Source organism: Mauremys mutica, chromosome 5 (assembly GCF_020497125.1).
Source record: "Mauremys mutica isolate MM-2020 ecotype Southern chromosome 5, ASM2049712v1, whole genome shotgun sequence".
Lineage (NCBI taxonomy): Eukaryota > Metazoa > Chordata > Testudines > Geoemydidae > Mauremys > Mauremys mutica.
Window position 1 is genome coordinate 108,598,743 of NC_059076.1, and position 19,956 is coordinate 108,618,698.

General features: G+C 45.9%; 1 protein-coding gene and 1 long non-coding RNA gene across 2 annotated transcripts in view; one reads left to right on the top strand and one right to left on the bottom strand.

Annotated features, from left to right (window-relative positions):
• LOC123370699 overlaps window positions 1-19,956 on the bottom strand; it is a 92,190-nt gene that overhangs the window by 20,765 nt on the left and 51,469 nt on the right. The window lies entirely within an intron of this gene.
• SEL1L3 (SEL1L family member 3) overlaps window positions 1-19,956 on the top strand; it is a 70,686-nt gene that overhangs the window by 17,692 nt on the left and 33,038 nt on the right. Inside the window, exons 7-13 of the mRNA XM_045017414.1 lie at window positions 33-165; window positions 6,739-6,871; window positions 7,754-7,900; window positions 8,494-8,705; window positions 10,674-10,853; window positions 13,129-13,248; window positions 13,876-14,016. Coding sequence (XP_044873349.1) covers window positions 33-165; window positions 6,739-6,871; window positions 7,754-7,900; window positions 8,494-8,705; window positions 10,674-10,853; window positions 13,129-13,248; window positions 13,876-14,016 — 1,066 coding nt within the window. The remainder of the gene's footprint in view (window positions 1-32; window positions 166-6,738; window positions 6,872-7,753; window positions 7,901-8,493; window positions 8,706-10,673; window positions 10,854-13,128; window positions 13,249-13,875; window positions 14,017-19,956) is intronic.

Sequence of the window (19,956 nt, forward strand, 5' to 3'; positions counted from 1 at the left end):
TACTCAGAGCATTTATGTGTCTTGTTTTCAAGTTTTAGGGAAGATTTCTATTATGACGATATGGCTGGATACTTTGTTCTTGGAGGCAGTGGGTACGCACCTGGCATTGAAGGGTTCTTTGGACCTGTGAAATACTACCGTCTTAATATTCTGGAAACAAAACAGGTAAATGCATACAGAGTGACACACAGTATGGATGTGTCTAACTACTGGGGCCCAGTTCCGCCATCATTTCACCTTGGAAGTTCCACTGATGTCACTGAGAGTTCTGAGTGCAGACCAATGACAAGATCAGATCCTGTGTATTTACTAAAGCCACAGCAAATGATAAGCTTGTCATCAATCATTACTGAATTTAAGGGTTACATCAGTATGTCATCATGGGTTCTGTTAAGATCTAGTTACTTTAGATGCCTACAAAATGTGTACACCTGCTAATACATTTTCATGAAGGGGTTCCTAAAGGAAGGCTCCTTATCCCATATAGAAGGGCCTAAATAAATGTCTTGATATTAAAAAATGCTGAGTGCTATTTAGTTATAGCAGACATGATATTGAACACAATGGATGAAATTCTGGCTCCCTTAAACTTAATGGAAAATGTCCCATTGGTTTCAATGGGGTCAAGAACTCATCCCGTTGTGTCCTGGTCTACGCTGACTGCTTGGCATGGTCTGCATCATGTCATCTGACTCAAAACAAAGGCATTCAAACATGATAACAGTTTTGTTGAAAACAATCCTTTATTTTTGCACACGTCCTTTCCAATGTAGGGGTGTACTCACTCCGAGAACAGCCGGCAGAAAATTTTCCCTCAGTAGTATCCCTCGAGCTGGCTCTGGTGCCCCCTAGGGATCGTGCGTTCATAGTACCGATATAAAGGGTCCTGCCAACCCGCAGCCCCCTCAGTTCCTTCTTACCGCCTATGACAGTTGCTGGAACTACCTTGTCCTTGCAATCTGTTTCTGTTATTAGATAGTTAGGTTATCAGAACTTGGTCTCTGAGCTTTAACCCCTATGCCACAAGCCTATGCCTGTGAGTGATCCCCATTCCACCTGCCTTAAGTGCCTGGGGGAAGCTCACATGCGGCAACGTTGTAAGATCTGTAAAGACTTCAGGCCCCGCACCAAAAAGGGTAGAGACACCAGACTGAAATTTATCCTCATGGAGGCAGCGCTAAAATATCCCTTGGAGCTGGGTCACTCAGACTTGACACTGAGCACTTCAGCCTCAGTAAGGAGCTCCCTGGCTGCTGTTCGGGACCCTCAGTGCTGTTCTTCATCACCGGTACCAAGGAGATGTGGTACTCCTTCCACATCTCAAGAGCCTCACCACCATCCACCATCTCCAGTACAGAAGAAAAGTGCTCCTGCAAGAGAACCTCGGCACCGTTTGCCATTCCTCTATCAGACCTCTATCAGAAGAAGACCAATAGAGGTCGATTCCCAACCCCAAGGTCGGCAGGGCAGGAAGAGTAGAGTGTGACCAGCATCAGCTGTGTGGCGCCATTGATTCCAGCCCCATAGCGGGTACCGTTATGGACTCACCTATGCAGGAAAGCCACCAGAGTTCCAGTGCCTTGGCAGTACAGTCAACACCAGAGGTATTCGCCACAGCAAGAGACTTACTCTCACTGCTGGTACCAGCATCTCCGGCTATGCAGGAGCTGACCGAATGGAAGGACCTCTGTGGCACTTAGGTCTCAGGTGCCTTTCAAAGGGAAACCATGATGGCCCAACACCAATTTCCTCCCTCTCAGCACTGGTCACTGGCACCGATCATCACCGTACCTCCCTGGTCTCCAGGAAAGGAGTCTTTGGAGTCGGACTTGGAGGCAGAGTCTCTCGCCGAAGCCGGCACCATCACTCCAGTTGGCACAATTCTCCTATGGACCTGGGCCAAGGCATCCCACCCTTGGTGTGGCCAGCAGATCAGTGGCAGATACCAGCACAATGGCCATTCTGGAACCCCTGGGCTTTCCCACCAGTGCAGGGGCCCCAGTCCAGAAGGTCATACTCTGTGGCATCTGAGTCCAGAGCACTACCATCGCACCACTTAGAGCAGGATCCAGGATCCAGTATCAAGGCCAACGCCGAATACCAAGAGCCAGCACTTGGAGACCTATCCAGCGCCGAAGGTGAAGAACAGTGCCTCTTACCTTTTCAGGCTTCTTCCTCCTCTTCTGATGAGGCAGTGGTGGGAGCAGATATAGCACCCTCTCAGGATGACTGTAGGGCTCATTAGGAGCTCCTTAAGAGAGAGGCCCAAAACCTGGGGATCCAGGTAGAGTTGGTCAGGGAGTCCTCCCATGCTTTGGTGGATATTCTAATGTTAACGGGCCTATCAAGAGTAATACTGCCTCTTAATGAGATCATTATGAACCCCATCAAAGCAGTGTGGCAGACCCCAGCGTCCATTCAGCCGATGGCAAAGGCGACTGAAAAGAAGTACTTTTTCCCAGCTAAGGGTTATGAATTCTTATATACACATCCACATTCAAGCTATTTGTCTGTGTCAGCAGCCAATGAGTGGGAGCAACAGGTGCTAAAAGGGCCATCACCCAAGGCCAAAGATGCCAAAAAATTAGAGTTTTTCAGCAGAAAGTGTGTTTGACAGGTGGCCTTCAGGTCAGGATTGCGAACCAGCAACCACTCCTGAGCAGATATGATCTTAATTCCTGGGACTCTGTGCTGAAATTTAAGGAGTTGTTACCCCAGGAATCCTGACGAGAGTTTGCAGTTCTCGTGGAAGAAGACAAATCAGTGTCAGAGGCATCCCTTCAAGCAGCCTTAGATACAGCTGACTCTGCAGCCCAATCTATGGCCTCAGTGGTGGCGATGTGCAGCAGCTCATGCCTTCAATCCTCAGGCCTACCACATGAGGTCCAACAGACTCTGCAAAACCTTCCTTTTGAGGGCATATCGCTCTTTTCCAAGAAGATGGACTCCAAGTTGCACAGCCTAAAAGACTCCAAGGACACTCTGAAATTCCTAGGTCTTTATACACCAGCACCCACGAGGAAACATAAATAAGCCTCAACCAGCCTCTCAATTCTTCCCGCCACCTGCCCTGCAAGACTCTCACAGGAAGAGGAGCAGGGGCTTTAGGAAACAACGTCCTCCCCAGTCCTCGTCTGTGTCCATGCCTGCTCCCTCCCAGACACTCTAGTGGTTCCAAGCAGGCCTTTTGATGGTACACTTGGAGACAACATACCAGGACAGAACTTGGATCCAACCTCCCCAGTATTTGTGGACTGTGAATTCCATTTCTATCAGGCGTGGGCCTGTATTACAACAAACCACGAGGTGCTAAGCATGATAGCAGTAGGATATACCATTCAATTCACTTCTTCTCCACCTCCCCATGCCTCTTCAGGGACCCGTCTCAGAAGCATCTTCTAGCCCAAAAGGTGCAGTCACTCCTAAGTGTGGGAACCATGGAAGAGGTTCCACCAGAATTAAGGGGCCGAGGGTTCTACTCCCGATACTTTCTAATCCCAAAAGCCAACGATGGTTTCATACCAATTATGGACCTGCAAAAGCTCAACGGATACATGAAGAAGCAAAAGTTCCACCTGATCTCCTTGGCTTCCATCATTCCTTTCCTGGATCCAGGAAACTGGTATGCCACCCTCAATTTGAGGGACACTTACTTCCGTATCTCGATTTTTCAGGAACACAGAAGGTTTCTCAGGTTCACCGAGAAGCACATGCACTACCAATTTGTGGCTTTTTCATTTGGCCTGTCAGCGGCCCTTCAGATGTTCACAAAGTGCATGGCAGTCACAGCCTTCCTAAGGAGGCAAGGGATTCAGGTCTACCCTTACCTCGACAACTGGCTGGTCAGAGGTCACACCAAGAGCCAGGTGGAGTCCAAGATAAAGTTAATCCAGTCAATATTCCAGGATTTAGATCTGCTGATAAACACGCAGAAGTCTACCTTCTCCCCAGTTCAAAGGGCAGAGTTTTCTGGGGCGATCCTTGACTCTGTCCAGGCCAGAGCCTTCCTCCCAGAAGCATGGTTCCAAGCAATAGTGATGCTTATAGAGAGCTTCAGAGATCACCCGTCACAACAGCAAGGAACTGCTTGAAGCTCCTGGGCCACATAGCCTCATGCACCTATGTAGTGCAGCATGCGAGACTTCAACTCAGACCTCTCCAGGTGTGACTGGCATCCGTATACTTGCCAAACCAACACCATTTGGCCACAGTTATCACAGTTCCTTTGTCGGTGATCACCTCCCTCAATTGGTGGCTAGACCCATTGGCGGTACATGAGGGAGTCCCATTCTTAGGACCCCAACCATCAGTGTCTCTCATTACAGATGCTTCAGCGATGGGCTGTTCACTTGAGTTCCCTCAGAGCTCAGGTCCTCTAGTCTCTGGAAGAGCTCTTGCTGCACATCAATTTCAGGGAGCTCAGGGCAGTTTGCATGTTTGCCTTTGCATGTGGCAGGCAAGAAGGTGTCAGTTCTCACAGACAACACAATGGTGATGTTTTATATCAACAGGCAGGGAGGAGGGTGCTTCTCTCACCTGTGCCAGGAAGCACTTCACTTGTGGGAGTTTTGCATAGCCCACTTGATCCACCACAAGGCCTCCTATCTGCTGAGATTGCAGAATGAACTAACAGATCACCTTAGCAGATCCTTCTTCAAACCATCACAAATGGTCCATTCATTTAGATGTCATGAACCCATTTTCCAGAGGTGAGGAACTCCCCAGATAGATCTGTTTGCAACAAGGCACAACAGGAAGTGTCTCTAGTTCTTCTCCCTCCTGGGTCACAGCCTCAGATCTCTCGCAGACGCCTTCCTCCTTCCTTGGATGGAGCATCCCTTCTACGCGTTTCCTCCCATTCCTCTCATTCACAAGGTCTTGTTGAGGATCAGAAGGGACAGAGCACGAGTTATTCTGATAGCCCCTGCCTGGCCCTGCCAGCATTGGTTCGCCACAGTCCTAGAACTCTTGATGGAGACACCAGTCCTTCTACCTCTGTACCCAGACCTGATCTCCCAGGACCACAGCCGCCTGCATCACCCGAACCTCAAGTCCCTTCATCTGACAGCTGGAAGCTCCCTGGCAGAACCCCACAAAACTAGCATGCTCAGGGCAGGTCCATGAGGTCTACTAGGGAGCAGGAAGCTGTCCACCAGAGCTACTTACCTGGCAAAGTGGAAGAGGTTCTCAATCGGGTCCTGCCTACACAATCAGCAATACCATTCATTCTGGACTACTTACTACACCTGAAGCAACAAGATCTAATCGTATCATCTATTAGGGTCCATCTGGCCACAATCTCAGCTTTTCACCTATGGCCATTCCAGGTTTTCAAACAGCATCTGTAATCAGTTTCTTAAGGGCCTTGTTAGATGGTACCCTCAGGTATGTCAACCAATCCCTCCCTGGGACCTCAACCCGCTATTGTCAAAATTGACAGGACCCCCATTTAAGCCACTGGCAACGTGCTTTCTACTCTACTTGTCCTGGAAGGTGACCTTCCTAGTGGACATTACTTCTGCCAGAAGAGTCTCGGAGATCCGGGCCCTCACTTGAGAGTCACCATACACTATATTCTTCAAGGACAAGGTCCAATTGCGTCCTCATCCAGCTTTCCTTCCAAAAGAGGTTTCACAGTTTCATAGTATCCATGGGATATCTTTCTGCCAGTCTTTTATCCAAAACTGCCTTCGAACAGGGAAGAGCAGAGGCTCCACTCGTGAGATGTAAGATGTGCACTGGCCTTCCACATAGAAAGGACTAAGCCATTTCAGAAAACTACTCAACTGTTCATAGCTGTTGCAGAGAAGAGGAAAGGTCTTCCTGTCGCAGCCCAGATAATTTCACCATGGATCACTTCCTGCATCTACACATCCTATGACCTGGCAAAGGTCCCTGCCCCACCTGCCCTGACAGCACATTCCACAAGGGCCCAAGCCTCTTCGGCAGCATTCGTAGCACAAGTTCCTTTCCTACAAGGACATTTGTAGAGCGGCAACATCGTCATCCGTTCACACTTTTGTGTCTCACTCCTCCATCAACCAACAGGCCAGAGATGATGCTGGATTTAGCCAAGTGGTGTTGCAATCAGCATGTCAAACTCCGAACCTTCTGCCTGAACAACTACTTGGGAGTCACCTACATTGGAATGGACATGTGCAAGCACTCAAAGAAAAAAAAGGTTACTAACCTTTCTGTAACTGTTGTTCTTTGAGATGCGTTGCACATGTCCATTCCAAGACCCTCCCCTCTACCTCTCTGTCAGTTGGCCAGCAAGAAAGAACTGAGGGGGCTGCGGGTCAGCAGGACCCTTTATACCAGTGCTATGAGGTGTAACTCCAGGGGGCACCAGAGCTGACCCGATGGATACCACCGAGGGAAAAGTTTCCAGCAGCTGTGCTTGGAGCAAGCACACACCTACATTGGAATGGTCATGTGCAACACATCTTGAAAAATAACAGTTACGGAAAGGTTAGTAACCAGGGTTTATTTTGTCATCAAGTCTGTAAAATCTGTGGGCTATACTACTTTGGTCTAATTTTGGTTTCTGGGGTTAGTGGGCTGGTGCTGGGTGGTGGTGGTGGCCTGTGATATACAGGATGTCAGAACAGATGGATATGGTGGTCCTTTCTGACCTTAAACTCAGACTCTATGATAGCTCTTTTTAGAAAAATGCAAATAGCCACAGCTATTGCAGTTACCAACATTGCTGTGTAATGATCATTTGCCTTTGTCTAGATTTCTAATCATCTTTATGACAAAGAAATTACAGAACAGATTGAACTCTACTATGAGAGATGTGCAGACATCCAAGAAATAGTATCTGGGTATGGACACCTTGTAAAGCAAGGCCAAGCAGTGCAAAAAGATTGTAAGTACTGAACTTCAGAATCTGAATATTAGTCTGCCTTGTTCTTGAGTTCTCCTGCTTTGCTTTTATGAGAGACAGAGTGTGACTACAAGATTATTTTAATAAAATATATTATATATATATATATATTCCACCATATGCTTAGTAAGAAGAAAATTAATTTGTCTTCTTCAGCATGCTTGCTGGAAGGTAAAACTGTGTTGCTCAGTGCTGGAAAGGCTTCCTTCTAATATAGTTATTGATGTTTTTCCCCATAAGAAGAAAGACAAATAAAAAGAACAATAAAATGATTCCAGGCTAATATGATATTCCTCTCAAATCCCTCTCTTCTGTTCTATATCTATGTAAGTTTCTTGTGGCTGGTTATACAAATTTGTCCTGAGTATTACATCAAATTCACAATGTTTTAGAGTACAAGCAAGGAAATAGCTGTAACTGCATACATATTTTTAAAATTCCCAACAACTTGTGTGTTATGCTGGAAGATCTAGTCCATAGTTACTCAATGTGAAGCAGCGGAGAGGCAAAATTCATATCAAAGCATCTATTCTGTTCCATAATGGTGGAGTTACACAAGTCTAGCTATATCTTTAATAACATTAATTATTATAGCACTCAAGTACACATATTGGACCTCTAGTATGTACAACATTATTGTATGTCCTGAAAGACATGGAAGAAGTTTAAAAAAATATAAAAGATTTATTATAAGTGAGCTGTACTGACTTTATCAGTTTTTCACTGTTTCCAGTCTCTTGCCTCTTCCCATCCAACATACCACTTTCTGATCCACCATAGGGACATCTTTTCAATATAAGCTTTCTCCAAAGACCAGCTCATTTCCCAGGTCAGATCATTTCCTTGATTTCTCACTTTGTTCAGGTATCCGTGAAAACTATTATTCAGAGCTGAACTACAAATATGGGGCCAAAACCAAGTGTGATGCCTTTGTCTGGGGCAAAGAGCTAAGGGAGAAATACCACAGCTTGTTCAGTCTGCTACGAGAGATGGATTTCAGTCCATCTGATGATAATCATGTCTTTATCTTGTCTTTCTGAAATTACTATACAGTGTCCCTTAGAAGTTGGCACACTTTGACCTTACCTCATGAAGTTTTTTCCACATCACTTAACTTAAGGACGGAGTGTCAAGGTTAACCTGTAATTTGCCTATATCGCACTGCAAATGAGGAATGGATTCAATGTAAAAGATGGAAATACAGAAACACGCAGAGTTTTAGTGTCCTAGGCCAAATTGTGGACAATTTGTTTAAATGCTCTGTTATGGAGTGATAATTACTATGGGCCAGCTTCAGCCTCCATTATTCATGTTGACTAATACCTTACTCTTCAACAAGTCCTATTGATTTAAACTGACTGACTGACTTATTCCTACTGGGCCAGGCTGTGATTTATCCTTATTCATGCTGGGTAGTACCTTACTCTTCTAGGAATTTCTTTGATTTCAGTGGTACTCCTGAGGAGAAAAATATTTTTGAGCATGAGTAAGGATAGCAGAATTTGTCCCAATAAGAATAAATCACACAGTTGCACCATCAACATTTTGATTTAAACTGTTTTCACATATAATAATTGTGCATCTGCATTGTGGTATATTTTTAGCGTCAGAAGACCAAAACAATACAGTTTTAGAAGTTGGCTGGAGGATATTTGAGAAGGTTGCAAAAAGTCTTTCCAGGGCTGATGGTCTACACTACATGAGCTCCTCCATCCCTTTTCTGATGGATTCCAGCTGCTGTGGATACCACAAAGCTTCCTTTTTCCTTGCAGTTATTTTTGAAACGGGACTAGCTGTGCCCGTAGACCCTTTGCAGGTAATGTATTCAATGTGTCTGATCTTCTCAGATGAAATTAGTTACCTTCAAAAGCAATTTACACAGTAGGTTGCCAGAGTGAAACTTGGCCATTTGAAGAAAAAATACAGGAAAGAAATTTTGGTAGCTTTCCCCATCTCAAATTTGGTCTCCTTTTCATGGCATGGCCAATAGGCTCCCTCTACCTTACCCCTTTACTGGGCAGCTGGCCACAGATATTTCTGAATTCCCTGATACACTATGGGGCTAAAAGCAGTGGTGCCTAATGGAAGAGCTTCTCTGTTCCACTGCTACAAAATGGGGGAATGCATTGATTAGTCACTCCTAAAAGAGGAGCAGAGAGTCCTGTGGCACCTTATAGACTAACAGACGTTTTGAAGCATGAGCTTTCGTGGGTGAATAACCACTTCGTCGGATGCATTCACCCATGAAAGCTCATGCTCCAAAACATCTGTTAGTCTATAAGTGCCACAGGACTCTCTGCTGCTTTTACAGAACCAGACTAACATAGCTACCCCTCTGATCTTAAAAGAGGATGGCAAGTGAACTGGGATAGAGGGACAGTCCTGGCAGCCCACTGAAGAGAGAGGATGGGGGCCCACTTGTCATCCACATTTAATTCCAGATGAGAGTGCAGGCCAGCTCGCTGCCTCCAGAAATATAGACTGGAGGAAGTGGATCTGGTGGAAGCTGGCCCCCGAAACCTGCAGTGAAGAAAATATCCTTGAGCTGATGGGGAAAGCAAGTCATAGGGATTCCCCTTCAAGAAATCCTGGCACTAGGGAGGGCATAGTGGAGGGTCTCCTGGAGGAATGAGGTTGTATAGGACTAGAAGGGAAGAAATCCTGTGGTCTGTTATGCAAGACATGATACTGAGACTGGGCTGAGAGGGGAAACTCCACAAAAGTTTCAGAAAAGCATCTGAATGCCAACATTTTTCAAATTAATCATAAGGTCAGAACTATCCTTGTAATTTCACAGTGTCAAATAAAAGAGGAGGAGGATCTGAGAAGGAGAAAGATATATGTGTGAAACTGGAGGCTGTTTTATAATGAACTTGCTGACAGCCATTTAGCTATGAAATGGTACAATAATATAAAATACTCACAGAATGGTGGGGCTGCCTAATGTCACTGTAGAACTAGTCAGTATCTTAGGAAGGGGAGTTAAAAGGTGCTCCCAAGAGATTAACCTGAGGTAAAGTTTACCACATCCTGTTCAGGGAAGAGAAACTGAGACTTAGGTCTTGTCTAAACTACAAATATGCCCAGTGCTAACAATAAGTTCCTTCTTGGGTCTCCTTCAAATATTGTTGAAACTAGTTTAAATAGCTAATGCAGGTGGGACAAAACTGGTTTCAGCACCATTACAGAAAGCACCTTTGAGACTAGTGGAGTGCTGAGAATGGTTGTGTCCAATCTGCACTAGCAGTGCTGTTTTCAGTACCAGCTGAACCTATTGCTGATAACCTTTGTCAGCCACAGGTCATTAGTGCAGGCAGACCCTTACGGTGAGATTCTTCAAAAGTGCCCCATTATAGCCTAAATCTCCTTCCTCTGAAGTCAGTGGTAAAACACCCATTGACTTCAATGAGAGCAGAGTTTAGAGAGCCTGCAAAAATCCCACCCTTAGTGCCCCAATTATGAGCTGGTGCCTTTTGGTTGTCCCAGGAGTAGAATCTGCACTAAACGGCAAGGTTATCCAGTGGTAGCAAGATGATGGGCAGAAATACTCATGGTGTGTGTTCAGTAGAAGTGTCATAGGGTTTCTATAATACCTTTCTTTATAAAAGAAATCCTAACTGCTTTGCTGTTCAGGTGTTTCACCTGATATAGTTGGTGTATTAGCTAACATTGCAGATGCATGTTGCTCATTCTGTAAAGTCTGTGAGACAGCACCAAAATGGTTAACAGTAGGTAAACTTGTTAGCGGTCCAATTAATTGTTTATGTTTGTTGATTTTTCCCAGGGGCTGCTATACAGTTTGGTTGGTGCTCAGAGGAGTGAGAGACTTGCTGTGATGAATCTTGGGTATAAACATTACCAAGGCATTAACAATTATCCACTAGACTTGGAGTTATCATATGCTTATTACAACGATATTGCACTAAAGACATCTCTTGATCAACATACTACAAAAGGAGATCAGGTAAAAGAGTTATAGGTGTATTTAAATTTATTTGCCATGATAGCAGTTTATAATGCATTCATACTTATATATACAGAGCTTTGTATCTTCAAAGTACTTCACAAACATTACCTTACTTAATAATCACAACACCTCATGAAACAGTAAGTATTATTACCCCATTACCCCAAGTCACAGAGAGTTTAAGTGTTTTGACTGAGACCCTACGAAGTCAGTGTCAGAGCTGGGAAAGAAGTCTGGTGTACCTGGTTCCTAGTCTCATGCTTAATTCACTAGATCATATCAATCTATATTAAGGACTGTTAAGTATCTGTTCTTCTTTTGGTTCTTTAACACCCAGACTTTATTAAATTCAGGAAGAAGGCCACCTGTACTCTCTGTATCTATGTCTTTTCCATAATCAAATGTGAAATGTTTAGTTGTGTTTAATATCTGTATGAAAACCCAAGTAAAATTATTTCAGAACTGGCTTGTGAATAGGAAACAATATAGTTTTAGATGAAAAAATATTTAACAACCCTAAATGAGTGCTAGGGTCTTGGCCTGAAAAAACACTTGGATAACATTGTCTGTTTAGGATTGAGATTGATAACAAAAGGAAGGATAACACAGGGATTTTGAACATCGCAAAATCAAAACATACAGACTGCAAATTGATTTTTAATTACTTATCATAGGCCAAGTCCACATTAGAAACTTATGCAAGCATACCAATGTCAGTTAAGGTGTGATTATTTTTATTGGATTTTTTTTTTTTGCAACATAACTATACTGACAAAAAACATAGGGTAGGTGCAGTTATATTGGGAAAGGAATGCTTTTGGTGGTATAGCTTATTTTGCTCAGGGAACTGGTATAAGCTATATCAGTAAAATAACTTATTTTCCAGTATAAACTGGGTCTATACTAGGAGAGTTTTGTCCATATAGCTAGACCAGTAAACCTTTTAGTGTAAACTATGCTTTACGGTTTTGTGCTGCCACCTATCGCTGTCATATCTGAGTGCCTCCTACATTAATTATATTGGCAATAGCAATATCTCACTTTGTTGGATTTCACAGGGTCTCTGGATTTTCACCATTTCCAGGCTATAGAAAGCTCTGCTTGGTGTAGGTTTCTCCCAGCTGGTCCATTACATGGAGTGTGGAAGTTGCAAGTTCCAGATCTTAAATAAGACCCATTTTCATAGATCTGCTTTCTCTTAAAAAAAACATGCCAAGCAATTTCTCCAGTCACGTTCTTGTTTTTGTCCTCAACATTCCTTTTCCTTTCTCTTCTGCTTTGATAATTCTCCTCCTCTTATCCACACCCTTCCCCATCCCACGGTCCCATATTGGCGTGGCAGTAAATAATAGCTGGTGCCTGGTGCGTCTGCGGCTGTCTACACTATCTTTTACTTCCAAACTATCCCATCTTTACCACCCCCAGTACTACCAAAGGTGGGAGCTTTAACAGAGACCAGCTGCCAGTGCTTTCACCACCATGTCATCTCAGTCTGCTCACTGCAGATCTAAACCAGGGGTTCTCAACCTTTTTCTTTCTGAGCCCACCTCCTCCCCGCAACATACCACAAAAATTCCACAGCCCACTTGTGCCACAATAACTGTTCTTCTGCATATGCAGTAGATTAAAAGCCAGGCTGGCATTATGGGGTAGCAAGCAGGGCAATTGCTCCGGGCCCCACATCACCAGAAGCTTTGCAAAGTTAAGTTGCTCAGGCTTCGGTTTCAGTCCCAGGAAGCGGAACTTGGGCTTCAGCTTTCTGTCCTGGGCCCCACTGAGTCTAACACTGGCCCTGCTCTCTGATGTATTTTGGCAGACCCCCTGAAACCTGCTCGCAGGTCTCCCAGGGGGTCCCACGCTGGTTAAGAACCGCTGGTGTAGACAACATAATGGTTAAGGTGCCTGCTGCTGCTGGCATTTTAATCCATACTGGTGCTACTTTTGCTACCACTAGTGGAGCTGCACTGAATAGTACCAATGGTGGGGAGCTTTAGAAAAATAAATCTAGAGTTGACAGGGTCTCTGTTTGTTCCATTCTGTCAGACAGGCTTGTAAGAGAATAGGAGGGGGGTCTGAGTGAATGAAAGGAAATGACAATGAACTAATGGTTTCAGGATTAATAAATTGACCAGTGAAGAAAATATCAGAACTTTGAAAGCCCAGAATAGAGAAGGAATTGTTCAAGATTTCAGGAAACATCTAATGTTTTCATTTAGGTGGGCAGGTTTATTAATGTGCTGTTTAATGTTTTCTCTGTTCACCCTCTTTTCAGGCATTTGTAGAAACTATAAGGCTAAGGGATGATGAACTATTAAAAGCCCAAACTAAAGAAAATGGTGATGTCTTTATGTGGTTAAAATATGAAGCAACAAGAGGAAATGCAGCTGCACAGGTATAGTCCATAGCACGTAGTTTCATCATTTTGCTTGTACATACAGGTTGGATTAAACTATAAAATTGATGGTAGTGCTGTCATGTTGCTCCCTCAAACTTATTTTTTCTCTGATCTTTAAACTTTTCCAGTGCTTCAACCTGACTGTGAAAACAACTAAAAAGATGCTATAAGGCTAAGAGAAGGGCACATTAGGGGATTTCATCTTACATGTTTATTGCTTTACTTGCTATAACTGTCCTTACACACCAAGGGAATTGAATTTGACACTTGTTTTGTACAACTGCAGAATGCCAGCTCCATGCAAGTTGCTCTACTGTGCCATCTGCACACATTTTCCAGTGCACTTATATCACTATTTATTCACCACTGAACTCAATCCAGAGACTCTCATGGTAGTTGCATCTACATATGCCAGATCTGAACTCAGTCCGTTATCAGTAAAGGTTACTGATAGGAAGCCCAATCTGAAAATTACACAAGGCAACCTGTTTTCAGAATGCTTAACTGCCTTCTTGACACATTTATCACCAGTGTAAATCTGTGACAATAATCCATCCTTGTAACTCCAATTACAGTTTAAATTTAAGATTTATTATGATGATCGTTGTGGTGTTTTGTTTTTAGCAACGATTGGCACAGATGCTCTTCTGGGGCCAGCAAGGGGTGGCAAAAAATCCAAAAGCAGCAATAGAGTGGTACTCAAAGGGTGCACTGGAAACTGAAGATCCAATATTAATATATGATTACGCCATCATTTTATTCAAGGTAAGACATGTTTCCAATTGTCAGTTCATTTCAGACTTGTAGAGTAGTTTCCTTTTGGGTGTGGGTACTTCAGAATTTAGAGAACTTTGTGCATTTTCTGCAATGACATACTATGTGATCATCGTAATACTCTTAGGGTATGTCTACACAGCAAAAAAAAAGACCTGTGACAGCGAATCTCAGAATCCAGGTCAACTGACTCAGGCTCATGCTGCAGGGCTAAAAATAGCAATGTAGACGTTAAGGCTAGTGCTGGAACCTGGGGTCGAAGATACTCCCCCATTGCCAGGTTTCAGGCTACATTGCTATTTTTAGCCCTGTAGTGTGTGCCCAAGTCAGTTGACCTGGGCTCTGAGACTTGCTGCCTTGGTGGAAGGGGGATTTGCTGTGTAGATGTACCCTTTAAGCTATGTCTACCTAGCACTTTTGTCATCCAGGGGTGTGAAAAAAAAACACACACCCCTACCAAACACAACCCTACCCGACATAAGTTTCACCAACAAAAGCACTGGTGTGGACAGTGCTATGTTGGTGAGAGACACTCTCCTGCTGACATAGCTATCACTGCTTGTTGGGGGTGGTTTAATTATGCCAATGGGAGAGCTGTCTCCTGCCGGTGTAGAGTGGCTACATGGGAGACCTTACAGCGGCACAACTGTACCACTGCAGCTGCGCCGCTGTAAGGTCTGTTGTGTAGACATAGCCTTAGATACACTCTTTTACGCCACTTAAATAACTTCACTTTTTACCAACTTGAGCTAAATTGAAAAAGGACACTCTGAAGCCCACACCCAGACTTGCATTGAAATAACAAAAGGGGTGAATTAAAACCAGTTTAGTTATTCTAGTGACTGTTTGTGTGTCAGCAAGATCTGGGTGGGAGTCACACTTACCAAGAGTTAACAGTTTCCCCCCAAGCTATAGGGTTATACCCATTGGAACCAATAGAAATTAAGGGCCAAATTCTCTCCTGACATAACTCCACTGAGACCAAATAACCTACTCCAGCAGAGAATTTGGCCCTGTATGATTACAAGAGCACTAGGTAGTCAGTGTGTCTCATAAGGACAGTCCACCATATCACTGAATTACAGACGTTAGAAAGGACCTATTAGTTCTCTGGTACATCTCTTTGCCCATGCAGAGTTGTTCACTACAGCACATTTGCTAGTGTTTTGTCCAGTTTAGTTTTAAGCATCCCAGCCAATGGTGCAGCTACCTGTCTAATCTATCTAATTTATGTCTGGTACTTACATGGCCCCCCATCACCATAATATCTACATCTTCCCTTGAGAGACAATTCCACAACCTAATTAGAGTATGACTGCGGAGCCGTTGTCCATACCCACATCCTTATTGTTTCATGGGGTTTTTTTGATCTCATCACTGAAAAACAAGATGATTTCCACATGCATAGAGGTGGTACTAAGCTTTGGATGTATGAACTGTGCTTAGATGAATATTCCTGAAAGGAGTTTGGGGGACCATTCACACCACTTGGTGTTAGCAAAATTGGGCCTGTACCTAGTCACTTCCGGGCCTAGACAAATCACTACTGAGTCCTCTGTCAGGTGTAAAGAAACAAAAGGTTATTTATTTGTGCTCACCACACTCAGACAGGGCACCAGGTGAAGCCACCTGCCTCCACAACTGCAGGCAAGTCACCAGTAGTAAATCAGAAGAACAATAATTCCATGTCAGGCCTACCACCCCTCAAAGATGGCCAGCAGCCTCTCAAGCACTTCCTTTAGGGTGGCCAGCTTTCTAATCTGTGAAAACTGGACACTGAGTGCCGGAACCTCCCCCACCCTCTGCTCTCTCCACCACCCTCCCCCTGCCAGCCGAGCATGGCTCATGGGATGGGGGGTGACAAGGGCAGGACACTAGAGAGAGAGCCAGGCAGTGGGGCAGGGAAGGGAGAGCCGTGCTCCGGGGTTGAGTGGGGCGGGGAAGGGAGAGCCGCAGTCTGGGGGTGGGAGAGGGGTGAGTGGGGCAGGGAAGGGAGAGCCGCACTCCGGGGGTGGGGGGATCGGTGTGGGGGGGATCAGTGGGGCAGGGAAGGGAGAGCCACACTCCGGGGGTGGGGCGGTCAGTGGGGCGGGGAAGGGAGAGCTGTGCTCCGTGCGGGGGGAGGGGGCTGAGTGTTGCAGGGAAGGGAGAGCTGCGCTCCGGGGGTGGGAGAGTCAGTGGGGCAGGGAAGGGAGAACCGCGCTCCGGGGGTGGGGCAGGGAAGAGAGACCCACACTTGGGACAAGACAAGGAGCCTCCAGTAATCCTCTCTGCCAGAGCCATTGCTGAGTGCTCCTCCAGGCTCCAGCAGCAGCTGCTGCTCTTCCTGCTCCCTTGGTGGCGGGGGCCATTACTGCAGGTAACCGGACTTTGTGTCTGGTCAGCCCTGCTAACCGGACACTGCCAGGTTCCCTTTTTGACTGGACTTTCCAGTCAAAAACCAGACACCCGACAACCCTAACTTCCTTGTCCCAGCCAGGCCTCATTTACAGACTGAGAGCTGGAAGCCTACTCTCCTTCCCAGTCAACAACTAGTTGAGCTGAGCTTTCTCCTTTTAACCCCTTCCTCCCAGCCTGATACCTTTTGCCAGTGTAGCAAGGCAGAGCTGGCTGAGGCCTGGTCTACACTAGGACTTTAATTCGAATTTAGCAGCGTTAATTCGAACTAACCGCTCAACCGTCCACACCAGGAAGCCATTTAATTCGAACTAGAGGGCTCTTTAGTTCGAATTTGGTACTCCACCCCGGCAGGTGGAGTAACGCTAAATTCGACATGGCTAGTTCGAATTAGGCTAGGTGTGGATGGAAATCGAACTTAGTAGCTCCGGGAGCTATCCCACAGTGCACCACTCTGTTGACGCTCTGGACAGCAGCCCGAGCTTGGATTCTCTGCCCAGCCACACAGGAAATGACCCGCGAAAATTTGAATTCATTTTCCTGTCTGGGCGGTTTGAATCTGACGTTCTGGTTGCACATCGGGGCGAGCTCCGCAGCACCGGCAGCAATGCAGAGCTCTCCAGCAGAGGAGTTCATGTAATCTCTGAATAGAAAGAGGGACCCGGCATAGACTGACCGGGAACTCTTCGATCTGATCGGTGTGTGGGGCGAGGAGTCTGTGCTTTCGGAGCTGCGCTCCAACGAACGGAATGCAAAGACCTACGAGAAGGTCTCCAAAGCCATGATCCAGACAGAGGATACAGCCGTCATGCAACGCAGCGCCGCGTGAAAATCAAGGACCCCAGACAAGCCTACCAAAAAATCAAAGCGGCCAACGGACGCTACGGAGCCTGCCACCACTGCCCCACCAGTGACCATGGACTCTGATGATGGGACAGTGTCGACGGACAGTTCCTCGACGATGTTCACGGACGGGGAAGATGAGGAAGGGTTTGTGGAGGACGAGGCAGGCGAGAGCGCTTACAACGCTGGTTTCCCCGACAGCCAGGATCTATTCATCACCGTCACGGAGATCCCCTACCAACCCTCCCCGGCCAGGAACCCGGATCCTGAATCAGGGGTAGGATCTGTCGGTAAGTGCTTTAACCATGTTAACTTTTATTCTTAATATAACAGGAATCTGAAGTGTGTGAAAAGGAGGTCTCTGTATATATGGTGATAGAACAGAAATCCTCCTGGGAGAATGCCACGAAGCTCTCCTGCCGTTAATCGATAAGCATCAGCAGGAGGTTCCTGGGGAGAGCTGCCTTATTGGGTGCTCCGTGGTAGCACACTTTTCCGCGCGAGGCTTTCATGCGGTATTCAGGGAGCACTGCCTCCCAGAGCACGGCTGCATAGGTCCGTGGTTCGTGCTAGATTTCACGCAGCATGCGCTCTCTATCTCCTTCAGTGCCCGTCCTCACGGTGATCTCGCTCGGAGACTCCTGCATCTAAGTAGGGGAAGAAATGTTACGTTACGCCTGGTCCAAAGTATTTTTAATAAATAAACGGACAGACGGCATAGCACAGACTCAGCACGCAGCTGCGTGACGAGCGTAACGGAAAGCCAAAGAATCAAATGGACGCTCATGGAGGGAGGGGGGAACGAGGACGCAAGGTATCCCACAGTTCCTGCTGTCTCCGAAAAGCATTTGCATTCTTGGCTGATCTCCAAATGCTTCTAGGGTCAAACACAGTGTCCGCGGTGGGTCGGGGCATAGCTCGGCAATTTACGCAGCCCCCCGACCCCCAGAAGTTAAAGGGAAAACAATCCTCTGTTGACTCTTTTACATGTCACCGTATCTGTACTGAATGCTGCAGATAGACGCGATGGTGCAGCACTCAACACCAACATCCTTGCTCCCCCCACGCTATGGATGGCTGATGGTACAATAAGATGGAAATCCATCCTCATCATCAGCCTATTGGCACATGGGGCAGTGCAAAAGGACTGATAACCATAACGACCGTACCAACTTGCTTGGAACAGGTCGGTCAAGGCCGCCTGTTGCTAATTTTTCATGGTAGATGGTGCAGTATGGCTGGTAACCGTCCTCATCATTGCAACAGGGGGCTGAGCTCCATCAGCCCCCACCCTTCATTGTAAAGAAAAGATTCAATTGCCCCTGGACTAGCAGAGGGATGAGTGGCTCCCTCCTCCACACCCCTTAATGTCATCTCTGGACTATCATTGCAGCTGGAGGCTTCCTTCCACTCATTTCTCACAAACGACTACCTGTGTCTTATTCATGCATTCTATATTACTTCATCACACAAGTGGGGGGACAATGGTATTGGAACCCAGGAAGGCTGGGGGAAGAACGGAATGAACAGCTGGGGTTGTTTCAGGAGCACACCCTGTGAATAGCGTTCAGCTCAAAATTTATGCAGGATTGGACAGAGAGCAGCTGTGGTCTCTGGTTGTATGATACAGTGGTTCTCTAGTACACTTGCCCATAATCTAGGCAGGACTGATTCTATTTTTAGATACCCAAAAAGGAGGGATTGACTCGGGGAGTCATTCCCAAATTTTGCTTTTGCGCCCCTGGCTGATCGACCAGGGGCACTTATGACAGCACCAAATGGCGCAGTGCAAAAGGACAGGTAACCATGACCATCTTATTACCGTCTTCTTACCAGTTCATGGTATGGTAGACGGTGCAGTATGCCTGGTAACCATCGCTGCTGTCATGCAAAAGCATAAGCATGCTGCTGTGTAGCGCTGCTGGTCCGCCTCTGTCAGCGGCATCCAGTACACATACGGTGACATATACAAAAGGCAAAATAGGGTCCATTGTTGCCACGCTATGGCGTGTGCCAGGGCATTTCATGGAAAACGTGCTCGAAATGATTGTCTGCCATTGCTTTCCCGGAGGAAGGAATGACTGGCGACATTTACCCAGAATCCACCGCGCAAATGATTTGTGCAACAGCAGGCACAGGGGTCTCAACAAAAAATTCACAGAGACAGCCTAGACTCAGTTAATTGTTCGCAAAAAAGTATCATTGCAAGGAATTAACTAACTGTTTCCCATCTCACAGCTTCCACTGTCTCCAGACCTGCCACAGCATCCACCTCGCAGAGGCTGGCGAAGATTAGGCGGCGAAAGAAAAAGACAAGGGACACGATTTTCGATGAATGTGTGGGCTGCTACCTAGCCGAGGCGGACCAGCAGACTGAGTCTACAAACAGCTTGTTAACCCTTTCCTGGCCAGTGTCATGTTTGTGTACCCCATCACAGGGCCCTATAATTACAGAACACACAAAACAATACAGCAACAAATATGAAAGGGTTCAGGTAGAGATCGCAGAGGAAAAGAGGAGGAGGAAGCAGCCTTTCAGTGTGTGGATATCCATAGTGAGCATGAGACAGAAGCTGGTTGCAGTTTGAATTTCACGTTGGTTACATTTTAAGAAAGTTTGTGAGGGAATGTGGTTTATAGCAACAGAGAATTAGCAGTGAGAGCCCCATTAGAAGAAGTAGGTTTCAAGGA